Source organism: Eurosta solidaginis, chromosome 4 (assembly GCF_040869045.1).
Source record: "Eurosta solidaginis isolate ZX-2024a chromosome 4, ASM4086904v1, whole genome shotgun sequence".
Lineage (NCBI taxonomy): Eukaryota > Metazoa > Arthropoda > Insecta > Diptera > Tephritidae > Eurosta > Eurosta solidaginis.
The window spans coordinates 278,046,350-278,064,813 of NC_090322.1; the positions used below are offsets into that span (position 1 = coordinate 278,046,350).

The 18,464-nt window shown below is 39.4% G+C and overlaps 4 protein-coding genes across 15 annotated transcripts in view; 1 reads left to right on the forward strand and 3 right to left on the reverse strand.

Annotated features, from left to right (window-relative positions):
* Positions 1–7,731, reverse strand: part of shop (shopper) — a 109,110-nt gene extending 101,379 nt beyond the window's left edge. The window contains exon 1 of the mRNA XM_067778496.1: positions 7,598–7,731. The gene's annotated coding sequence lies outside the window, so the exon portion shown is untranslated. The remainder of the gene's footprint in view (positions 1–7,597) is intronic.
* Positions 6,253–7,732, reverse strand: LOC137247516 (histone H3.3A). Its single transcript, XM_067778501.1, has 3 exons — positions 7,598–7,732; positions 6,545–6,845; positions 6,253–6,476 (listed from the first exon to the last, which is right to left on the reverse strand). Exons 2-3 carry the CDS (start codon positions 6,824–6,826, stop codon positions 6,348–6,350), a joined length of 411 nt encoding a protein of 136 aa, XP_067634602.1. The 5' UTR covers positions 6,827–6,845; positions 7,598–7,732; the 3' UTR covers positions 6,253–6,347.
* Positions 7,733–13,868: 6,136 nt separating this feature from the next.
* Positions 13,869–15,162, forward strand: LOC137247514 (uncharacterized). The gene is made up of 2 exons (XM_067778499.1): positions 13,869–14,773; positions 14,830–15,162. The coding sequence occupies exons 1-2, from the start codon at positions 14,474–14,476 to the stop codon at positions 15,085–15,087; spliced, it is 558 nt and encodes a 185-aa protein (XP_067634600.1). The 5' UTR covers positions 13,869–14,473; the 3' UTR covers positions 15,088–15,162.
* f (forked) overlaps positions 15,115–18,464 on the reverse strand; it is a 231,506-nt gene continuing 228,156 nt past the window's right edge. For 10 of the 12 annotated variants that reach the window (XM_067778483.1, XM_067778490.1, XM_067778493.1 and 7 more), the window contains 3 exons: positions 16,279–16,527; positions 16,007–16,215; positions 15,115–15,933 (listed from right to left, as the gene is read on the reverse strand). In XM_067778483.1, coding sequence (XP_067634584.1) covers positions 15,591–15,933; positions 16,007–16,215; positions 16,279–16,527 — 801 coding nt within the window. In that variant the 3' untranslated portion in view covers positions 15,115–15,590. The remainder of the gene's footprint in view (positions 15,934–16,006; positions 16,216–16,278; positions 16,528–18,464) is intronic. The other 2 variants (XM_067778484.1, XM_067778495.1) reach the window with 1 other exon arrangement.

The following is an 18,464-nucleotide window of genomic DNA, read 5'->3' on the forward strand; positions in this document are numbered from 1 at the left end:
ACAGAAACTGTTTGGTCAGCATCTCATTTCTCTCCCTGATGGGGAGTATTCTCGCCTCATTATGCAGATGGTGTTCTGGGGACATAAGAAGACAGCCCGTGGCGATTCTGAGAGCAGTATTTTGGCAGGCCTGTAGTTTCTTCCAGTGGGTGGTTTTTAGGCTTGGCGACCATATGGGTGACGCGTAGCACGTAATCGGCTGGCTAATTGCTTTGTATGTGGTCAAGAGCGTTTCTTTATCTTTTCCCCAGGTACTGCCAGCAAGGGATTTGAGGATTTTATTACGGCTCTGAATTCTTGGAACAATTGCGGTTGCGTGCGCACCAAAATGTAGATCCTGATCAAACGTCACACCCAAGATTTTGGGGTGTAGGACAGTCGGTAGCGTAGTGCCATCGACGTGGATGTTCAATATGGTCGACATTTGGGGCGTCCATGTTGTAAATAAGGTCGCGGAAGATTTAGTCGGTGACAATGACAGGTTTCGCGAGGCGAAAAAACTGGAGAGATCAGGGAGATAGCCGTTTATTTTATTGCATAGCTCATCGAACTTTGGGCCTGGGCCTGTGGCCATTATTGTGCAGTCATCGGCGTAGGAAACGATTGTGACTCCTTCCGGTGGTGAAGGTAGCTTAGATATGTAGAAATTAAACAAAAGCGGGGATAGGACACCACCCTGTGGCACCCCTTGTTTAATTCTCCTTTGTTTTGATGTTTCGTTTCTGAATTGCACCGATGCCTGCCGACCACCCAGATAATTTGCGGTCCACCTTTTAAGACATGGGGGAAGGGTAGACCCTTCCAGGTCTTCCAGTAACGAGCCATGGTTGACCGTATCAAAAGCTTTTGATAGGTCTAACGCTACGAGTACTGTTCTATGGTGGGGATATTGATTCAAACCGCAATTTATCTGGGTGCTAATGACATTTAGCGCGGAGGTAGTGCTATGGAGTTTTCTGAAGCCATGCTGATGAGGGGCTAGCTGCAAATGTGCTTGGAAATGAGGGAGCAAAATGGCTTCAAGCGTCTTTGCCACTGGTGATAGGAGAGATATCGGACGATATGACTCACCTACGTTAGCTGGTTTCCCAGGCTTTAGTAGCGGGACCACCTTGGCCATTTTCCATTTCTCGGGTATGACAAAGGTGGAAAGAGACAGGTTGAAGACATGCGCTAAATATTTGAAACCCTCTTTCCCTAGGTTTTTAAGCATCGGCATGGCTATGCCGTCTGGGCCCACTGCTTTGGATGGTTTAGCGCGACCAATGGCGTCCTCAACCTCTCTAGCGGTGATGGTAATTGGTGACGCGCTGAGTTTGTGTTTATGTGCACGTCTATTGGCTCTCCGTCTATCTTTGTCGACCGTAGGATGCATTATATATTGTCGGCAGAAAGCGCTCGCGCATTTTTTCGCATCCGACAGCACCTTATCGCCAAAGGCGATGGAAACTTTGTCTTTGTGCTTAGTCGGATTCGATAGGGACTTTACGGTGGACCAAAGTTTACCTACACCGGTAGAGAGGTTACAACCTCTTAGGTGCTCTTCCCATTTCGCCCGCTTGTGTTCGTCCACAAGCAATCTGATGCGTTGGTTTATATCCCTTATTTGGGGGTCGCCTGGATCAAGCTGTCTTATAAGGTCGCGTTCCCTCGCTAAGCTCGCGGCCTCCGCCGGGAAGTGGGGCCGGATTTCGGGAATTCTCCCGGCGGGAATGAAATGTGCCGAGGCGGATTCAATGACCTTACGGAAGGCACGCTCCCCTTGGCGGGCATCAGTCGGGATAGGGAGGGCAGCAAAGCTGCTGTATGTTGCAGATTTATATTCTTCCCACTTTCCTTTTTTGAAGTTTATGAAAGTGCGTTTTTCGGTGACGATGAAGTCGGCGGTACGCTCGAACGAAATAAGTATGGGCAGGTGGTCGGATGCCAATGTTACCATCGGCTGCCAGTTGACGCAGTTTACGAGTTCTGCGCTCACGATTGAGATATCTGGCGAGCTATGACAGCTTCCTACCATACGTGTGGGGGCGTCTCCGTTAATTGTGCAGAACGTCGTTTCGTCTATTTGATCCGCCAACATCTCACCCCTACTGTCCGCCCGCAAGTTTGAATGCCATATGTCGTGATGGGCATTGAAATCGCCTAAGATAATGCGATTGTTGCCAGTGAGTAAGGCCTCGATATTAGGGCGGTATCCACTGGGGCAACAGGTGACAGGAGGGATGTAGATGTTGATGATTTCTAGATTTGCATCGCCTGACCGGACAGATAGGCCTTGACGTTCTAAGACATTGTCACTGCGGTCGATGCCAGGATCAAATATATGATATTGCACAGAGTGGTGTATAATAAACGCGAGGCCGCCTCCATTTCCGCTCTCGCGGTCTTTCCTGTGGACATTATAACCAGAGCAGGTCTGCAATGCAGATCTTGCTGTGAGTTTGGTCTCTTGAATCGCAGCAATGCGGATGTTGTGCCGCTTCATGAAATCGACTATCTCCGTAATCTTCCCAGTTAGTCCATTACAGTTGAACTGCAGAATTCTGAAGTGCATGAGGGGTGACGCCGCCACTCTAGGGGTAAGTGAGGGGTGACTACGCCTAGGTTGTGGAAGGCCAGGACGCAATTGCTGTTGTGGCCTTGGGACTGGGCGCCCTTGGGCAAGCATTGGGGTACCCGGATGATTTGGGTTTGCGACCTGGCAACATGGCGCGATGAAACCCGTCGAGGGGTTGCCGTCGCGGAGACCAGAACATCTAGGAAAGTGGCACCACCCAAGGCAGGAGCTGCATTGAGCGGATGTCGCAAACCTATATATTCTGTGCTGGCAGACGGTGCAAACGGAGGCAGGGACTAAGAGTCTGTTTCCCTGACCTGCACGATTGCTGCCAGAAAAGAGGGGAGGAGAAGAAGACGGGGGCAGGGGCTGATGCTCAGCATTGCTACCACCTCTACTACGAAGGTAGTAGTTATGAGTGGTATCAGCTGTTTGAGTTGTTGGCGCCGTGGGGCGCGAGCAGCAGCGGGTACTTGTTGTGGCTTGCTGAGCAGCGAAGCTACTGGAAGGTAGTGGGGATACGCTTAGGCGTAGACTACGGGACGCCCTTGGGCGTGAGCAGCAAGGAGCCACAAAAGATTTATAAAAGTTACGTGGACGTCGGGTTTTGGGATCAAGCCCAGAACAACCTGTCCGATGCAACCATCCCTTGCACGAGACACACTGAACAGAGTATGACCGTCCTAAAAAGATTCTTTTCTGGCAAATGCAGCAAAACCATTTCTCGGGACCGGGGTAAGGAGACGGACCCGGATTGGGTTCGATACCTTCCCGGAGTAAGAGAATATGTAGCAGTCCTGCTGCAAGGAGCTGCTGGGAGGATGACAATTTGTGGGAGGGACGAAACAAATTAAATGGGGTCACACTGAAATGACAGTCCTTGGTCGGGAAAAATCCCGAGTCGCTCCGGTACATAGAACCGACTGCCTTGGGAAGCGCCCTGGCCCAACGTCGCTCTGGATAATGTAATAGGTTAAACTCGTACTTGTCCAGAATCAACCCTGACATACGTAATGTATGTCCTGCATGCGATGTGTCCCCACATGACACCAACCATCTTTTCAATCGTAATGTGGAACCTATGCCTCTAACACCTATCTCCCTATGGTCCGCCCCTGTTGAAACAGCCAGTTTCCTTAGACTTCCGTTAGCGACCATCCCGGGAACGATTTGTATTTTGATAGGTGAGGTTGACAATTGAGTTTGGAGAAACTATATATTTTGCGCAGGCAACCTGAAGGGTTGCGCTACACAGCCCCTTGAATCTAGTATTTTAGTCGCCTCTTACGACAGCCATACCTACCGCGGGTATATTCCGACCCCCTAACCCCCGGGGTCGTGCTGTCTTATAAGGACACGTTCTCTCGCTAAATTTGCGGCCTCCGCCGGAAAATGAGGCCGAATCTCGGGAATTCTTCCGACGGGAATAAAGCAAGCCGAGGCGGATTCAATGGCCTTGCGGAAAGCACGTTTCCTTTGGCGAGCATCAGTCGGGATAGGGAGGGCAGCAAAGCGATTGTCTGTTAACGATTTGTAGTCATCCCACTTTCCTTTTTTAAAGTTGATGATGCGGTTTTCGGTAAATATGAAGTCGGCGGTTCGCTCGAGCGAAAGGAGTATAGGCAGGTGGTCCGATGCCACTGTTATCATCGGCTGCCAGTTGACGCAGTTTACTAGACCTGCGCTCACGATGGATAGATCTGGCGAACTGTGACAGCTTCCTACCATACGATTGCAGGCGTCTCCGTTTATGGTGCAGAGCGTCGTTTCCTCTATCTGATCCGCCAATATCTCACCCCTGCTGTCCGCCTGAAGGTTAGAATGACGAAGATCGTGACGGGCATTGAAATCGCCAAAGTAGTGCTCTGATATCAGTGCGGAAACCACTGGGGCAACAAGTTACAGGAAGGATGTAGATGATGATGATTTCTAGGTTTACATCGCCTGACCGGACAGATATGCCGTGACGTTCAAGGACACTGTCCCTGCAGCAGATGTTAAGATCAAATAAATTGTATTGCTTTGAGTGGTGTATGATAAACGCACGACCGCCTCCATTTCCGCTCTCGCGATCTTTTCTGTGGACGTTATACCGAGAGCAAATCTTGCTGTGCGTTGGGTTTCTTGAATCGCAGCAATTCGGACGTATTGCCGCTTTATGAAATTGACTATCTCCGTGATCTTCCCAGTTAATCCATTAGTTTAACTGCAGAATTCTGAAGTGCAACGGAGGAGCCGTCGTCATTCTAGGGGTAAGAGACGTGTGACTACGGCTGAGTTGAGGGAGGCCAGGACGCAATTGCTGTTGTGGCCCTGGGTAAGCAGTGGGGTACCCGGTGTAATTAGGTTTGCGGCCTGGCAGCGTGGCGCTATGAAACCCGTCGGAGGGTTGCCGTCGCGGAGACCAGAACATCTGGGAAATTCAAGACAGAAGCTATATATTCTGTGCTGGTTAGGTTAGGTGGTAGGGACTGAGTCAATTTCCTGACCTACACGATTGCTGCCGGAGATAGGGTGAGAACACGGGGGCGGGGGCTGATGCCCGGCATCGCTTCCGACTCTACTACGGAGATTGTAGTTATGAGTGGGAGCGGCCGTATGAGCTGGTGGCGCCGTAGGGCCCTAAGGCCCACACTATGGGTTGTTGTTGTTGGGTCGCCCTTGGCGTGAACAGCAAGGAGCCACAAAATATTTATAAAAGTTACGAGGACGTCGGCTTTGGGGTCTAGCCCAGTGACACATTGACAAGAGTGTGACTGTCCTACAAATTATTCTTTTGCGGCAAACATAGTAAAATCATTTCTCAGGTCCGAGGTCAGGTGAAGGACCCGGATTGGGTTCGATACCTTCCTGCAGCAGGAGAGTAAGGTGCAGTCCCGCTGCAAGGATCTCCTGGTAGGATGACAATTTGTGGGAGGGACTCAACAAATTAAATGGGGTTACACTGAAGACAGCCCTTGGTCGAAAAAAATTCAGTCGTACATAGAACCGGGTGCCTTGGGAAGCGGCAGTTCGTCGATCCAATGGGTCAGAAACCGGTATTATGATCCATTTTCGACAGTACCAAGAATTCGAAAAGCACAAAATGCATGGCTATTTTCGCATTGCAGGGTTACTCATCAACATTTACGATACCTGTATTTAGCATCTCTTGCAGAGTTCTGAATTTGGTTCGTAATGCAAGGCGACCTCCCCATCCATATCCTTAAAATATGAAGTTTTTTTTGTGGCCTTTTAACGAAAACCAAACTTTATTTTGCTTTCTTGTTTATAAACTATAATTAATCTGAATCTATATTGGCCTTGTAGAAAACTAAGGTGATTATAATGTACTTATAATATGTAAAATACATAAATACTAAGTCAGTTTATTTGAATAAAAATTGATGCAAATGGAATAACCAACGGGTTATGCACGTTATAATAAAATGAATATCCGCATATTAATATAAATCATAGTTATACCAATTTGATTACATTGAGCATATCTGAAGATATATTCCACCTATATCTATTTTGTACATATATGTTGGAAACGAAGATTTAACTTATATGAAATATAGATCAAACATGTGAGTGAATGAAAGAGATGTTAGTTCAAATATTTGCTTTGGAAAGCTATCTCCATAATTTTTTTTTTTTGAATCATTTCATCGTAAAGTTAATCAGATAAATATAATTAAACCATAGCTCGATACTTTGATTTTGTGTAATATTATAAGGTATTACATGTTTATTGGGTTTATTATAATTAAAATATGTATATTATGATTATTGATATAATTTTAATTTAAGCACGTTCTCCACGGATTCGGCGAGCCAACTGAATGTCTTTGGGCATAATTGTTACACGTTTAGCATGAATAGCGCACAAGTTGGTATCTTCGAAAAGTCCTACTAAATAGGCCTCAGATGCTTCCTATATTAAAATAAAACATAAACAAATATAAATAAAATTACTTTGTTTTTGAGATATCGAAAGCTTACCTGCAAAGCACCAATTGCAGCCGATTGGAAACGCAAGTCAGTTTTGAAATCTTGTGCGATTTCACGTACCAAGCGCTGGAACGGCAATTTGCGGATCAGCAATTCAGTTGACTTTTGATAACGGCGAATTTCACGCAAAGCAACTGTACCAGGACGATAACGGTGGGGTTTCTTTACACCACCGGTTGAGGGTGCTGATTTACGAGCTGCCTTTGTTGCAAGCTGCTTGCGTGGAGCTTTTCCACCGGTTGATTTACGTGCTGTTTGCTTAGTACGAGCCATTTTAGATTCTGGATTTTATCTAAAAAAAAAAATAAATAAAAAATAAATATAAAAACTCGAAACTTATTTAAGTTCAATTGTTCTTTACTAGTTCTTAAATTAATAAATTGAAAATTAATAGCACATGCCTCCCTCCGGTTCGCGCCATTTTCCAGTGTGAGACCCGCAAAATTGTATCAGTTGACAGCTGGTAATCTTAACAAATCATTTGTTTCTTTTTTTTTAAGACATTTTACACAAACAACATATTTTCACTGTTGTTTTAACGAAAAAATAAATGGGACAAAAGAAATGCGCATGGTGGAATCACCGAAACGCGCTTATGTGATTCACACAATATAGCTGTTTCACTCATACGCGTTAAATCGTGCACGATTTAAATTGTGTATACACATATATATATACCCTTATATACAATGTATATGCACGTAATTCCAATATATAGACAATTTTCTAAGTTCAGTCTAGGAACAGAATTTCAACAATCCCAAATAAAAACAAGAAAAAACATGAATCTTCAAAACAATCCCGTGCTGGAAAAACATGCCTTATATTGCCAGCATCCCTCAAATTCCATACTTTAACCTAATCAATCTCGGATAAGTCTGAGCTCGAACTCGGCCGCCATTTTGAAATCTGTACTTCACAAACCCCAACCACATTCATTTTCGTGGAAGCCATCTGTATCTATTGTAACACTACTGGCCAAATTTCGAACGTTCAGATTAAGCCTTTAATAAGATAAAACGGAAATATAAACTAACAACTTACTTGGAATTTTTGTTGATATTTCTCCCAACTTTGTTTAATTACACTTTTATAATTCACACACTTCTAACACAGTCGACGTTTGATTAAGCAATGAACAAAGAATGAATTTTTTCTTTTTAGCACTAAATATTTGCAGGGCTGCTTTGCTCAAGTGCTACCATATTTTTTCGAATTAAGATGCATGCACATTAAGCGACGTGCCATATAGCAGCTACGCCGCTACACTTCTTTGCCTATTTGATCAACAATCTTCGCGTTGCAATGAACATTGATCTAGCTACCGTTTGATCCATATGGATCACATTGTTTTTGCATTTGCATGTTAAATTTCTAGATATGAATTGCTCCTTAAAGCTAAGGACACACTGAGCTGCACTACACTGCGCTGTAAAATATTCTTAGCATTTATTCTTTAAGGCCGCGGCATAATGACATTTTTCAAATAGATGCCTTTAACACAAGCTTACATGCCAACCTAATATAAACGCACGCTAGTTATTTTCTGTACAAAATATCTCATGCACATTCCACTTGTATGAGAGCAATCGAAATTGAATTTGCTGCGTGAAAACCTAACTCGATTTCCAATTTTTGTTCTGCTGACATTTAGATTTGACGTTTGCATACATGTTTTACATTATCGCAAAGCATACTGATTGGCGGCCACCGTGGTGTGATGGTAGCGTGCTCCGCCTATCACACCGTATGCCCTGGGTTCAACTCCCGGGCAAAGCAACATCAAAATTTTAGAAATAAGATTTTTCAATTAGAAGAAAATTTTTCTAAGCGGGGTCGCCCCTCGGCAATGTCTGGCAAGCGCTCCAATTGTATTTCTGCCATGAAAAGCTCTCAGTGAAAACTTATCTGCCTTGCAGATGCCGTTCGGAGTCGGCATAAAACATATAGGTCCCGTCCGGCCAATTTGTAGGGAAAAATCAAGAGGAGCACGACGCAAATTGGAAGAGAAGCTCGGCCTTAGATCTCTTCGGAGGTTATCGCGCCTTACATTTATTTAAGCGCCAATTAAGTAAGTAAGTAATACTGATTTCCGTTAAGGCAAAAAAACGTCGGTTGTTTGCGTGCCCTAAAAAAACGCAGTGCGGTTTTATTATGCTGGCTGGCAACGGACAAAAAATTCTGCTGGTAACCATAGCAACGGGTGGTTACGATAGCGACCCTACAAGACGAAGGTAACCACCCTACAAGAAACGCTGATAGTTTTACTAATACACTCACACTTGTAATTGACAATGCTGATCCTGCGATGATGTAAACATTGATACTCAAATTTATGTATGTTCCTTTGTTCGCTCACGCATGTCCGCATGTTCCCAACGACAGCCGATAATCATGAAAAAGGACTCAAACTGGGAAAGCTTCGGACACCTGGTACAGAACAAAAGAACATACAGCAGATACCATTATGCATGTGAGACAGATACATAATTCTCAACGGAATTTTATGTATGCGAGAACAGTTTATCCGATTTAATCATGTTGTCACTACTGACTGTCATATGACAATCAAATGATTATCACGGTTGTTTTGATATTTTTTAAATTCCGCCATTTTCAACCAACGAAAACCATATAAAAATAAGTTTAAAAAATGAAAAAGAGAGCATTTCAAAGCTCCATGCTAAAAGAAAAAAAATCGAAAATAATATTAAAAAATACCAAAAGCTGTCGGAATGTATGGGGCGCACTCAAAAAACTGATACTCGAAAAATAATAGTGGTTAGTGGTGATCCATTTTTAAATGTGTTTCCGCATAAGGATAGCGCTCTTCTTTGTTTTGTTTTTTCTGAATTTAAATTGAACATTCTGAACTCGAATTCTTATAAAACTATTTATTTTAAACAAATAAAAAACACGTATGCTTTTATCACGTACAAAATTAAAAACGTAATGAAATAAAGTAAATAAAAAGCATTGTTTCCTTTTTGGCGGTATATAAAAATGGTCATTTATGATAGTATAACAGTCAAACCTGATATCTACAGTAAACTATCAATTATGACACTTTTTGATAGTTAGAGTGTCAGCACTGATCCAAGAAAAGGAATGAGAGTGAGCAGTACGGCTATATACTTCATCAGTAGGCCATGTTGGTATATAAGAAGGAGACAAAAACACACGTACACAGTTGTTTACATCACATTTGCGCAAGTCCCCTTAAGTTCGTGATAGAAAGTTTGTATGAGGCGCTGATCGTTAGGTTGACATTGCTGACAATCAGATGGTAGTCATATGATAGTCAGTATTCTTGTAGGGCAGTTCACCCACACATTCAAAGCTTTTTTCGCTCTCCACTAACACATCGACTTTTCATGCTGTCATCGAAATGACAGTTCATAAATTATTCCGGACATAGTGTACCTATACCAAGTGTGTCAACTAAGCGATAAACGTCAAAACTACAAACAGCCTCGCTCACCTGATACAAATCTCAGGTCTAGAGTTGCATTTTTGGTACGTAAGAGTACTTCAAGCTGAGTTGCATTTAATAGTTAAATAAAACTTTGTAGTATTTACAGATGTAATAGTTGCATATATTTCCGCGGAAATAAGAATACTAGATTTGTAGCCTGCAACAATGCGGAAACATACGGAAAGCAAAATTTATTTAAATTAGAGTCAAAATATAAAGTGCCACACGTGTAACATGGAAAAATTTCACTTCTAAGGCTGTTTACACAAATGCATAAGGGCAAAATTATATAAAACGCTTTGGTCACTTCAAAAGCATATATGACACTACTTTATTTTTGCTTGGATTTCAAGCTAAAAAAAACTAACGAAACTTTATCGGAACTTCAACATACAAAACAAATTTCTATCATGAAAAAGCGAGGCCACTATTCCCCCATAATTTGCGAGTTTGTCATGTTTTTGTTTATGTTTTACATTAACATTTTTAACAATAAAACAATGCAAATATCACACGAAAAAATTAATCTTTCTCAATGGTTCACTTTTTTCACAAGAAACTTGATTCTAATTGTGTTTTTATGCACCAAATTTTCAAACTAAAAAAAAACTTTCATTTGTCCGAAAAAAATAAAGAAAAAACGGCCGAATGTCAAAAAAATCTGGATTTCAAGCTAAAAAAAACTAACGAAACTTTATCGGAACTTCAAAATACAAAAAAACTTTATACCATGAAAAAGCGAGGCCACTATTCCCCCATAATTAGCGAGTTTGTCATGTTTTTGTTTATGTTTTACATTTTATTTTTACATTAACATTTTTAACAATAAAACAATGCAAATATCACACGAAAAAATTAATCTTTCTCTAATGGTTCACGTTTTTCACAAGAAACTTGATTCTAATTGTGTTTTTATGAACCACATTTTCAAACTAAAAGAAAAACTTTCATTTGTCTGAAAAAAATAAAGAAAAAACGGCCGAATGTCAAAAAAACCTATCGAAAAACAAACTGGCTCGTTTGTTTTTAATGAAAGGTTGTATTTTTCTTGTATTTCGTTAGTTTTTTGAAATATAGTTTAGCGTAGGCACGCAATCAAAGCATTTATGTAAATTTTTCGATACTTCGCCCGGCAGATGAATTAATGAATGCAACACAACCAAAGCGTCTGTTTAAATCCGCCTTAATTTTTGTAGCTGTGAAAGCCTCCTGCAAATATAATGGTGCTGTAATTGCAAACAAATCAAACTCCTATATGACGCTACTCTATTTCTATGTATTTTTCTTGTATTTTCTCTTATATTTTTTGTCGAGGGAGCCAATAAGGTTTCAATACTGGTGAAAGTATGTGAACTATATTTGAAAAAACTAACAAAATACAAGAAAAATTGAACGTAGTTCATTAAAAACAAACAAGCCAGTTTGTATTTCGATAGGGTTTTTTGACATTAGGCAGTTTTTTCTTTATTTTTTCTGACAAATGAAAATTTTGTTTTTAGTTTCAAAATTTTGTGCATAAAAACACAATTAAATTCAAAGCGTAAATTGTGTGTGCAAATGAGTTTTCAATAAGTGTACATTTTTCAGTTTTTCATAGTGAACTTGGGTACAGAAATTCAAATTAAAAAGTTTTTCACAATAATTTGAAAAACTCTACGTTTTCTCTGCTTTTTACAATTAAAGGAGTAACCCTCCGTAATAAATTAAACTTTTAATGAAAATCAATAACTCTGAACTGAACACTTTTCGCCATGATATAAAATTAAAATGCTGTGGAACAGGAGCAACACTTTTGTGACTACATAAACCCTGTTTCAATCTTTTACGTCTCTACACAGAACCCTAATTGACCTTTTTCAACCTAAACAACAATGGCAACCCAGATTTTCCCGTTATGCCAACTTAAGCGAGTGCCTGTCAGAAAGAAGTCAACACACTTGTACTTGTACACTATGCTGTAAGTGCAAACAAATCAAACTCTAATATGACACTAATTTATTTTCTATGTATTTTTCATGTATTTTCTCCTATATTTTTTGTCGAGGGAGCCAATAAGGTTTCAGTACTGGTGTAAGTGTGTGAACTATATTTAAAAAAACTAACGAAATACAAGAAAAATACAACGTAGTTCATTAAAAACAAACCTGCCAGTTTGTATTTCGATAGGGTTTTTTGACATTAGGCCGTTTTTTTTTATTTTTTCTGACAAATGAAAATTTTGTTTTTAGTTTCAAAATTTTGTGCATAAAAACACAACTAAATTCAAAGTGTAAATTGCGTGTGCAAATGAGTTTTCAATAAGTGTACATTTTTCAGTTTTTCATAGATAAGGAATTGAACTCCAGATTCTTGTGTTAAACAAATATAGTGTACTTGGGTACAGAAATTCAAATTAAAAAGTTTTTCACAATTATTTGAAAAACTCTACGTTTTCTCTGCTTTTTACACTTAAAGGAGTAACCCTCCTTAATAAATTAAACTTTGAATGAAAATCAATAACTCTGAACTGAACACTTTTCGCCATGGTATAAAATTAAAAGGCTGTGGAATAGGAGCAACACTTTTGTGACTACATAAACCCTGTTTCAATCTTTTACAGAACCCTAATTGACCGTTTTCAACCGAAACAACAATTGCAACCCAAATTTTCCCGTTATGCTCACTTAACCTTAGAACCGTGAGTTGGGCACTCAGTGCCCATATTAGGTTTTGATGTTGAATTACTGGGGACCGGGAAGTCCTATTAAATTTCTTTTTGGCAGACTGATAAATTGTAGATATGTTTATGGTATTTTAAAATTTCAGGTGTATAACTGTTAAAATAAAATAGTAACGGCATTTCATATGGTTGGTTCTCTGTACGTGAATTGGGGCACTCATTGCCCATAATATTTCTTCATATATTTTGTATGGAAACATAAAAATTTCTCACGGATTTTGGAGGATATTCTGCATTTTTATCAGTTCTGCCTAAAAGTTTCAAGTGAACAGTTTGATTTCATATTTTATAAAAATTTTGTTTGAAATGAGTGAGCAATTAGCAGTTTATTTGGCAAACCTACGCCGTGAATTGACTGAAGAAGAAGAGGAAAATCTTGCAAATTATTTCAAAGAGCACGAAAACGATGATGATGGTGGTGGAAAAGACCCTACATTTGAAGGCGATGATGAACCAATACCCAGTGACCAGTCTGACTTTGGAGACGAAAATGCACCGCCCATTCCAGACCCACGTTTTGAAGAATATGACCACGAGGAAGCACCGCTAAATATGGATCCCGCTGAAAACGTATCTTTTTCAAGTTCAGCTATTGGGAGGAACCGTGGAGAAAAATATTGTGGTCAAGGAAGGAACGACCTAACTGTATGGTGGTTAATGCCAAATCAAACTGAAGAACGGCGAACAGAACTGGCATTGGAAATGCGCAGACAATCAACGTCCATATGCACGGAAAGATTTGAGCCAAAAAGAGACGCATTCATACGTCTTTTCCCAGTGTCTCTTCTTGAAGGTATTGCTCTTGATACGAATAGGAAAGCTAAAAGAGTAATTGAAGCCAATATGCGTCAAGCAATTCCAAAAAAATTAAGATATTGGCAGGACAAGAATGTTGATGAAATATATGCTTTTATTGCAATAATTTTATACGCCGGTGCTGAAAAAGCAAACTTAGTTCAATCCAAGGATCTTTTTAACAAAATGAACAATCCCGTTTATAGAGCAGTGATGCCATTGTATCGGTTTGAGCAATTGTGCCGCTTTTTACGCTTTGACGATTCGAGGACTAGCGCTGAGAGATTACGGCACGTTAAGTTGGCGCCTATTCGTCATGTATGGACATTATTCTTGGAGAATTTGACGACGCCCTACATTCCATGTAAAGAATTGATAATTTATGAGCAGTTACTTTCAACAAGAAACCGATGCAGTTTCCGCCAATATATTCCATCTAAGCCTGGAAAATATGGCTTGTTTGGCTTGTTGACGCAAAAACCAATTATCCCGTCTCAGGTGAGGTATATTTGGGTTCACAGCCTAATGATCAGAGGTCTACTGTCATCGCGCGCAGTCTCGTTATGCGACTCAGTAATCGCTATTTGGATAAGGGTGTAAATATCACGATGGACAACTTTTTCACAAGCTACGACTTGGCAGAGGAATTGCTTGCACGGAATACGACCTTGGTGGGCACAATAAGAGGAAATAAGCCCCAATTGCCAAAGCTTTTTAGATCTTCTGAGGAAGCAAAAAAAGGGGTATATTTGAATCAGTGTTTTGCTTTTCAAATTCAATACAATTGGTAAGCTTTACATCACAATCAAAGAAAAACGTCCTACTGCTTTCAACAGCCCATGCCAGTGAAGAAGTGAATCCTGTGATAAAAAAACCACAAGTCATACATGACTATAATGAGCATAAAGGAGGAGTCGATACTTTTGACAAAATGCTACGCGGATTCACAGGCAAAAGAAAAACAAACCGCTGGCCCATGGCATTATTTTATAATATGCTGGACGTTGCTACACTTGCTGCACTCAGGCTTTTTGAGCATAGTAACCCTATATGGAACATCCATATTTCTGAAAAGCGCAAAATATTTTTGAAATACTTGGCAATAGAGCTAGCAGAGAAACAATTGCACAATCGATGCAAAACACAAATTATTTCTACAACTAAAATTGCAATGGACTTGATAGATTTTAAAATAGTTCCTTCAGTATCGAGATCGCGTCCAACAGTACAGGTAAGTTTTCCTAGCTTATATAATTTCAAAATAATTTCATTATTTTCATTTCCCAGGTAAACACTTTGAAACGACGGTGTGAAACCTGCAGAACTGCTAAAGTCGACAACAAAACAACGGCAGTTTGCGACCATTGTCTTACTCCAACCTGCACCAAACACTATTTAAGGACTTGCGAAAACTGCTACTTCAACAAATACAATTCCGATGCTGATACCGACTCAGATATTGGTGAATACGAGGACAATATTCCAACAACGTCAACAACAAATCAAAACGCATCAAAAAGACAGCAGAGAACTTCGCCCATTTGAGAGATCCAAAACTTAAACTTTATAAGATTTTTACTTTTATATATTAAAAAATATCTGTTTATAACAAAATAAATATATTTCATTGAATTATATAAATAAATAAACGAAATATTGGCCTTTTCATAAAAAAATCTCTTAAAATGCTTAAATTTTCATACAAAATACTTTACTGGGCACTGAGTGCCCAAGTCACGAGATTAGGTTGTATGGCCATGTCACGGTTCTAAGGTTAAGCGAGTGCCTGTCAGAAAGAAGTCAACACACTTGTACTTGTATACTATGTTAGAGTACTCCAACATGAAGAAAATGGAACACGTAATCCAACAATTTTTGCAGGGTAGTTATTTAAACGCAACATTTAAATCCATAGTTTTTATTCGCCAAAGTGAAATATAATTTGTTCTATTTTTTGCACTGAGCATTGGATTTGCATTGCCTCGATAAGGGTTAATATGTAGGTATTTGCCTAAAACTGTATGTACATATGTATGTATGTCTGCGGCTTAAATCAAACTGAGTCTGCTGTTAGTTTTTCGTAGCTGTGCCCGCCATGGGATAATGTTATCTGCATCCTCCGCTCTTATGTATTGATTGCTATTATTCGAAAAGTTTTGGTTGATGGCATCTTCTGTAGTTGTTGCATTGTTACCGCTAGCAATTTGTTCATTCTGTTCTCTATTTTCTTTGTTACTGTTATTGTCATAGACACTTTGAGCCGGTACGCTAGTTTTTTCATTGCCAGATGACACTAAATTAATATTATCAGTTGAAAATGCACGATTCTTTATCTGCCATGTCTCGGCAATGCGATTATTTTCCTCGATTTTAGGTGTATAAATTGAAGCTCTGTAATGTAAAAGATCACAAATTTAACATGAAACTGTCGTGTAATTATGTGTGTATTTATGAAGGTAGGTACTTTAATTTATTTTCAGTTTCTTCTCGGCGCGCTAATAGATCTCGTTTCCATTGAGGTATTTGTGAAAGTCGCCTATTTTCAGCTTCATTCGCCATACGTTCCTCGAATTCTTTTTTAGCTCGTTCTGCGGCTTTTTTCGCCATCATTTGCCTTTTCCAATCAGGAATGACATTCCCTGCCTGATCTTTTTCTGGAATCTGTGAATAAAGCTTTGATACCGATTGACATATCCGCTCACTATTCAAAAATATGGTCAAACTTTTTGTGCTTACCTGATCTATATAATTGTTTGCTGTAAATTGTTTGGAAATTTCTGAATAATGCTCTGTATCGAATTGCCCGGCCATTTGCTTTTCTACTTTCATTTTCTTTATACCTGGAATGTCCTTTGATATCTTCAATTCGGCGATAAGATCCGTCTTAAGATATGCCTCCGACGATGTCGTCAAACATTGCATACTCAAACTGCGTGCTGGCATTTGATATGGTTTTGGCATTTTCTGGGTGTCAGTGCGTCGAAGCTAAACAGGTGGTAAAACAAATTTAAATATAACTTTGTAATATAGTAACCTTTGAACTTTTCAGTGAGGTTGCTTCTTCCAAATTATTTTTGTTAAACATTGATAGAGATACCTACATACATAACTGCTTAAAAATCAAATAAACGATTATTATCAGTCCCACCTCTTCAAACTGCAATACCACAGTTAAATATATAACATACATATTATCAAATACATACATATGTACACACATATATAACATATATGATGTACGTCCAAATCTTTGAAGAGTTTCAGCTATGGTGTCTAAGAAGATTCTTGTAAACACTTTTTGCCCGCGAAATATAAATGCTAAACAAGGTGCAATTTCATGAAAGTTGTGATAGTTGAAAAATGTTTAATCTTTATGTAATCCATAAGAATACTGGTATCCTAATAAAGAATTTGGGTATCTACACTTTTTTTTAGAAAATTCCTTATTTACACAGGTGAACTCGCCTTAAAAATGCGTAAATTATTCCTGCAAAAATACTTTTAAAATTACAAATAGATATAAAGTTATAGTTGTTGTAAATTCACATTTTTGCAGTATCTACTCACAATTTCCACAAACCCTAGTAAAATATGTGGGTATCTACAAAATGAAAGCAGCATCTCCTACAAGGAAACCAAGTGAAGTTACATGTTTCCTAAGGCATCGAGTCCGGGGAATTCTGAATACCGGTATTCCCGATCCATTGAATAAATAAAAAAATGCTTTAAAAAATGTTTTTATACTTTAAAAGCAGTAAAGGACACTCACTGCTCAATAGTGCAAACCAAACTTTAATTGATTAATGGTGTCCCTCTTTTTTACTTTTGCAAAGTCCTCATTTGGTTTATCAAAAGGGAATCCTCTTTTCGTGATAAAGTACAGCCTTCTTTAGACGGTATAAATTGCAATGATCTGATTTCAAAGGGAATAAAAACTTTTATATAAGATAGATCTCGTGGTCTACACCACAATTTCCCTTATCAGTGTGGAGTCTTTCTTATGATACTTAATAGGTATGCTCTAATATGTTTAGGATATTTTTTAAAAATAATGAAGTGTTTTGAATTGTGTTTTGTAACACTTGTGTTGAAGTCCACAACATCAATTATTTCATTTGGTTTCAAACGAAACTGATTCTTATTAGTGTTTATAAGATTTGAATTGATTTTTATTTAAAATATTGGATATTTCAGTCCTTGCTTTTGTTAAACTCCATTTTGAAAGCCCGAAATCCCGGGTCTGCAATGTCTTCGGGCTTCGGGCCTTAATGTTTCTTGGTCGAAAACAACGTACATATCTTCGCAGATACTGCGCCTTTAAAAATATTCTTAGACCACGTTTACACATGTACAATCTACAATAAATCCAAAATAATTAATCTTGGCGTTAACATATGAAAGGCCAGCGATAATAAGTTTATTTATTTTTTGAGTGAATAAAAACTTATAAACATATCCGTAAGACCTAGTTTACATGAAACGAGATTATCTTCATTTTCGTACTCAACTCGCAATCATGAACTATGTAGCTAGATTTCCCATATAAATTTTTCCCTTCGATAATCGCAAATTCCCTGCAAAAATCGTTGGATCATGTGGTCCACTGGAGTACTTACCATTATACTCCACTGTAATGCAGCAATGGACCAACTCCTGTTTCTACACGAACACATTGTAAGTCGATCATTGCTCGTTTTTAACGATTGTAATCACTACACGATGTTTATTGGACTGTGGGTACTCCATGGATTACTCTGATGTAATGTGAAGCTGGAGTATATGGTCCAGTCCTAGGACATCGCAATGTTAATTGGACCATATTTTTTGTATGAATTGTGATTAATTTTGGAGTACTCGGTTGGTCCATAGCGAGTACTCCATACATGCATGCATGGAGTACTCGCGATTTTTGCAGGGTTGTG

Excerpts from the sequence above, each read along its gene's own strand:
- LOC137247514 (XM_067778499.1), top strand. The coding sequence starts at position 14,474 with ATGCTACGCGGATTCACAGGCAAAAGAAAAACAAACCGCTGGCCCATG. Across the intron at positions 14,774-14,829 it reads GATCGCGTCCAACAGTACAG|GTAAACACTTTGAAACGACG; the intron begins GTAAGTTTTCCT and ends TTCATTTCCCAG.
- LOC137247516 (XM_067778501.1), bottom strand. The coding sequence starts at position 6,826 with ATGGCTCGTACTAAGCAAACAGCACGTAAATCAACCGGTGGAAAAGCT. Across the intron at positions 6,477-6,544 it reads CTGCAATTGGTGCTTTGCAG|GAAGCATCTGAGGCCTATTT; the intron begins GTAAGCTTTCGA and ends ATTTTAATATAG.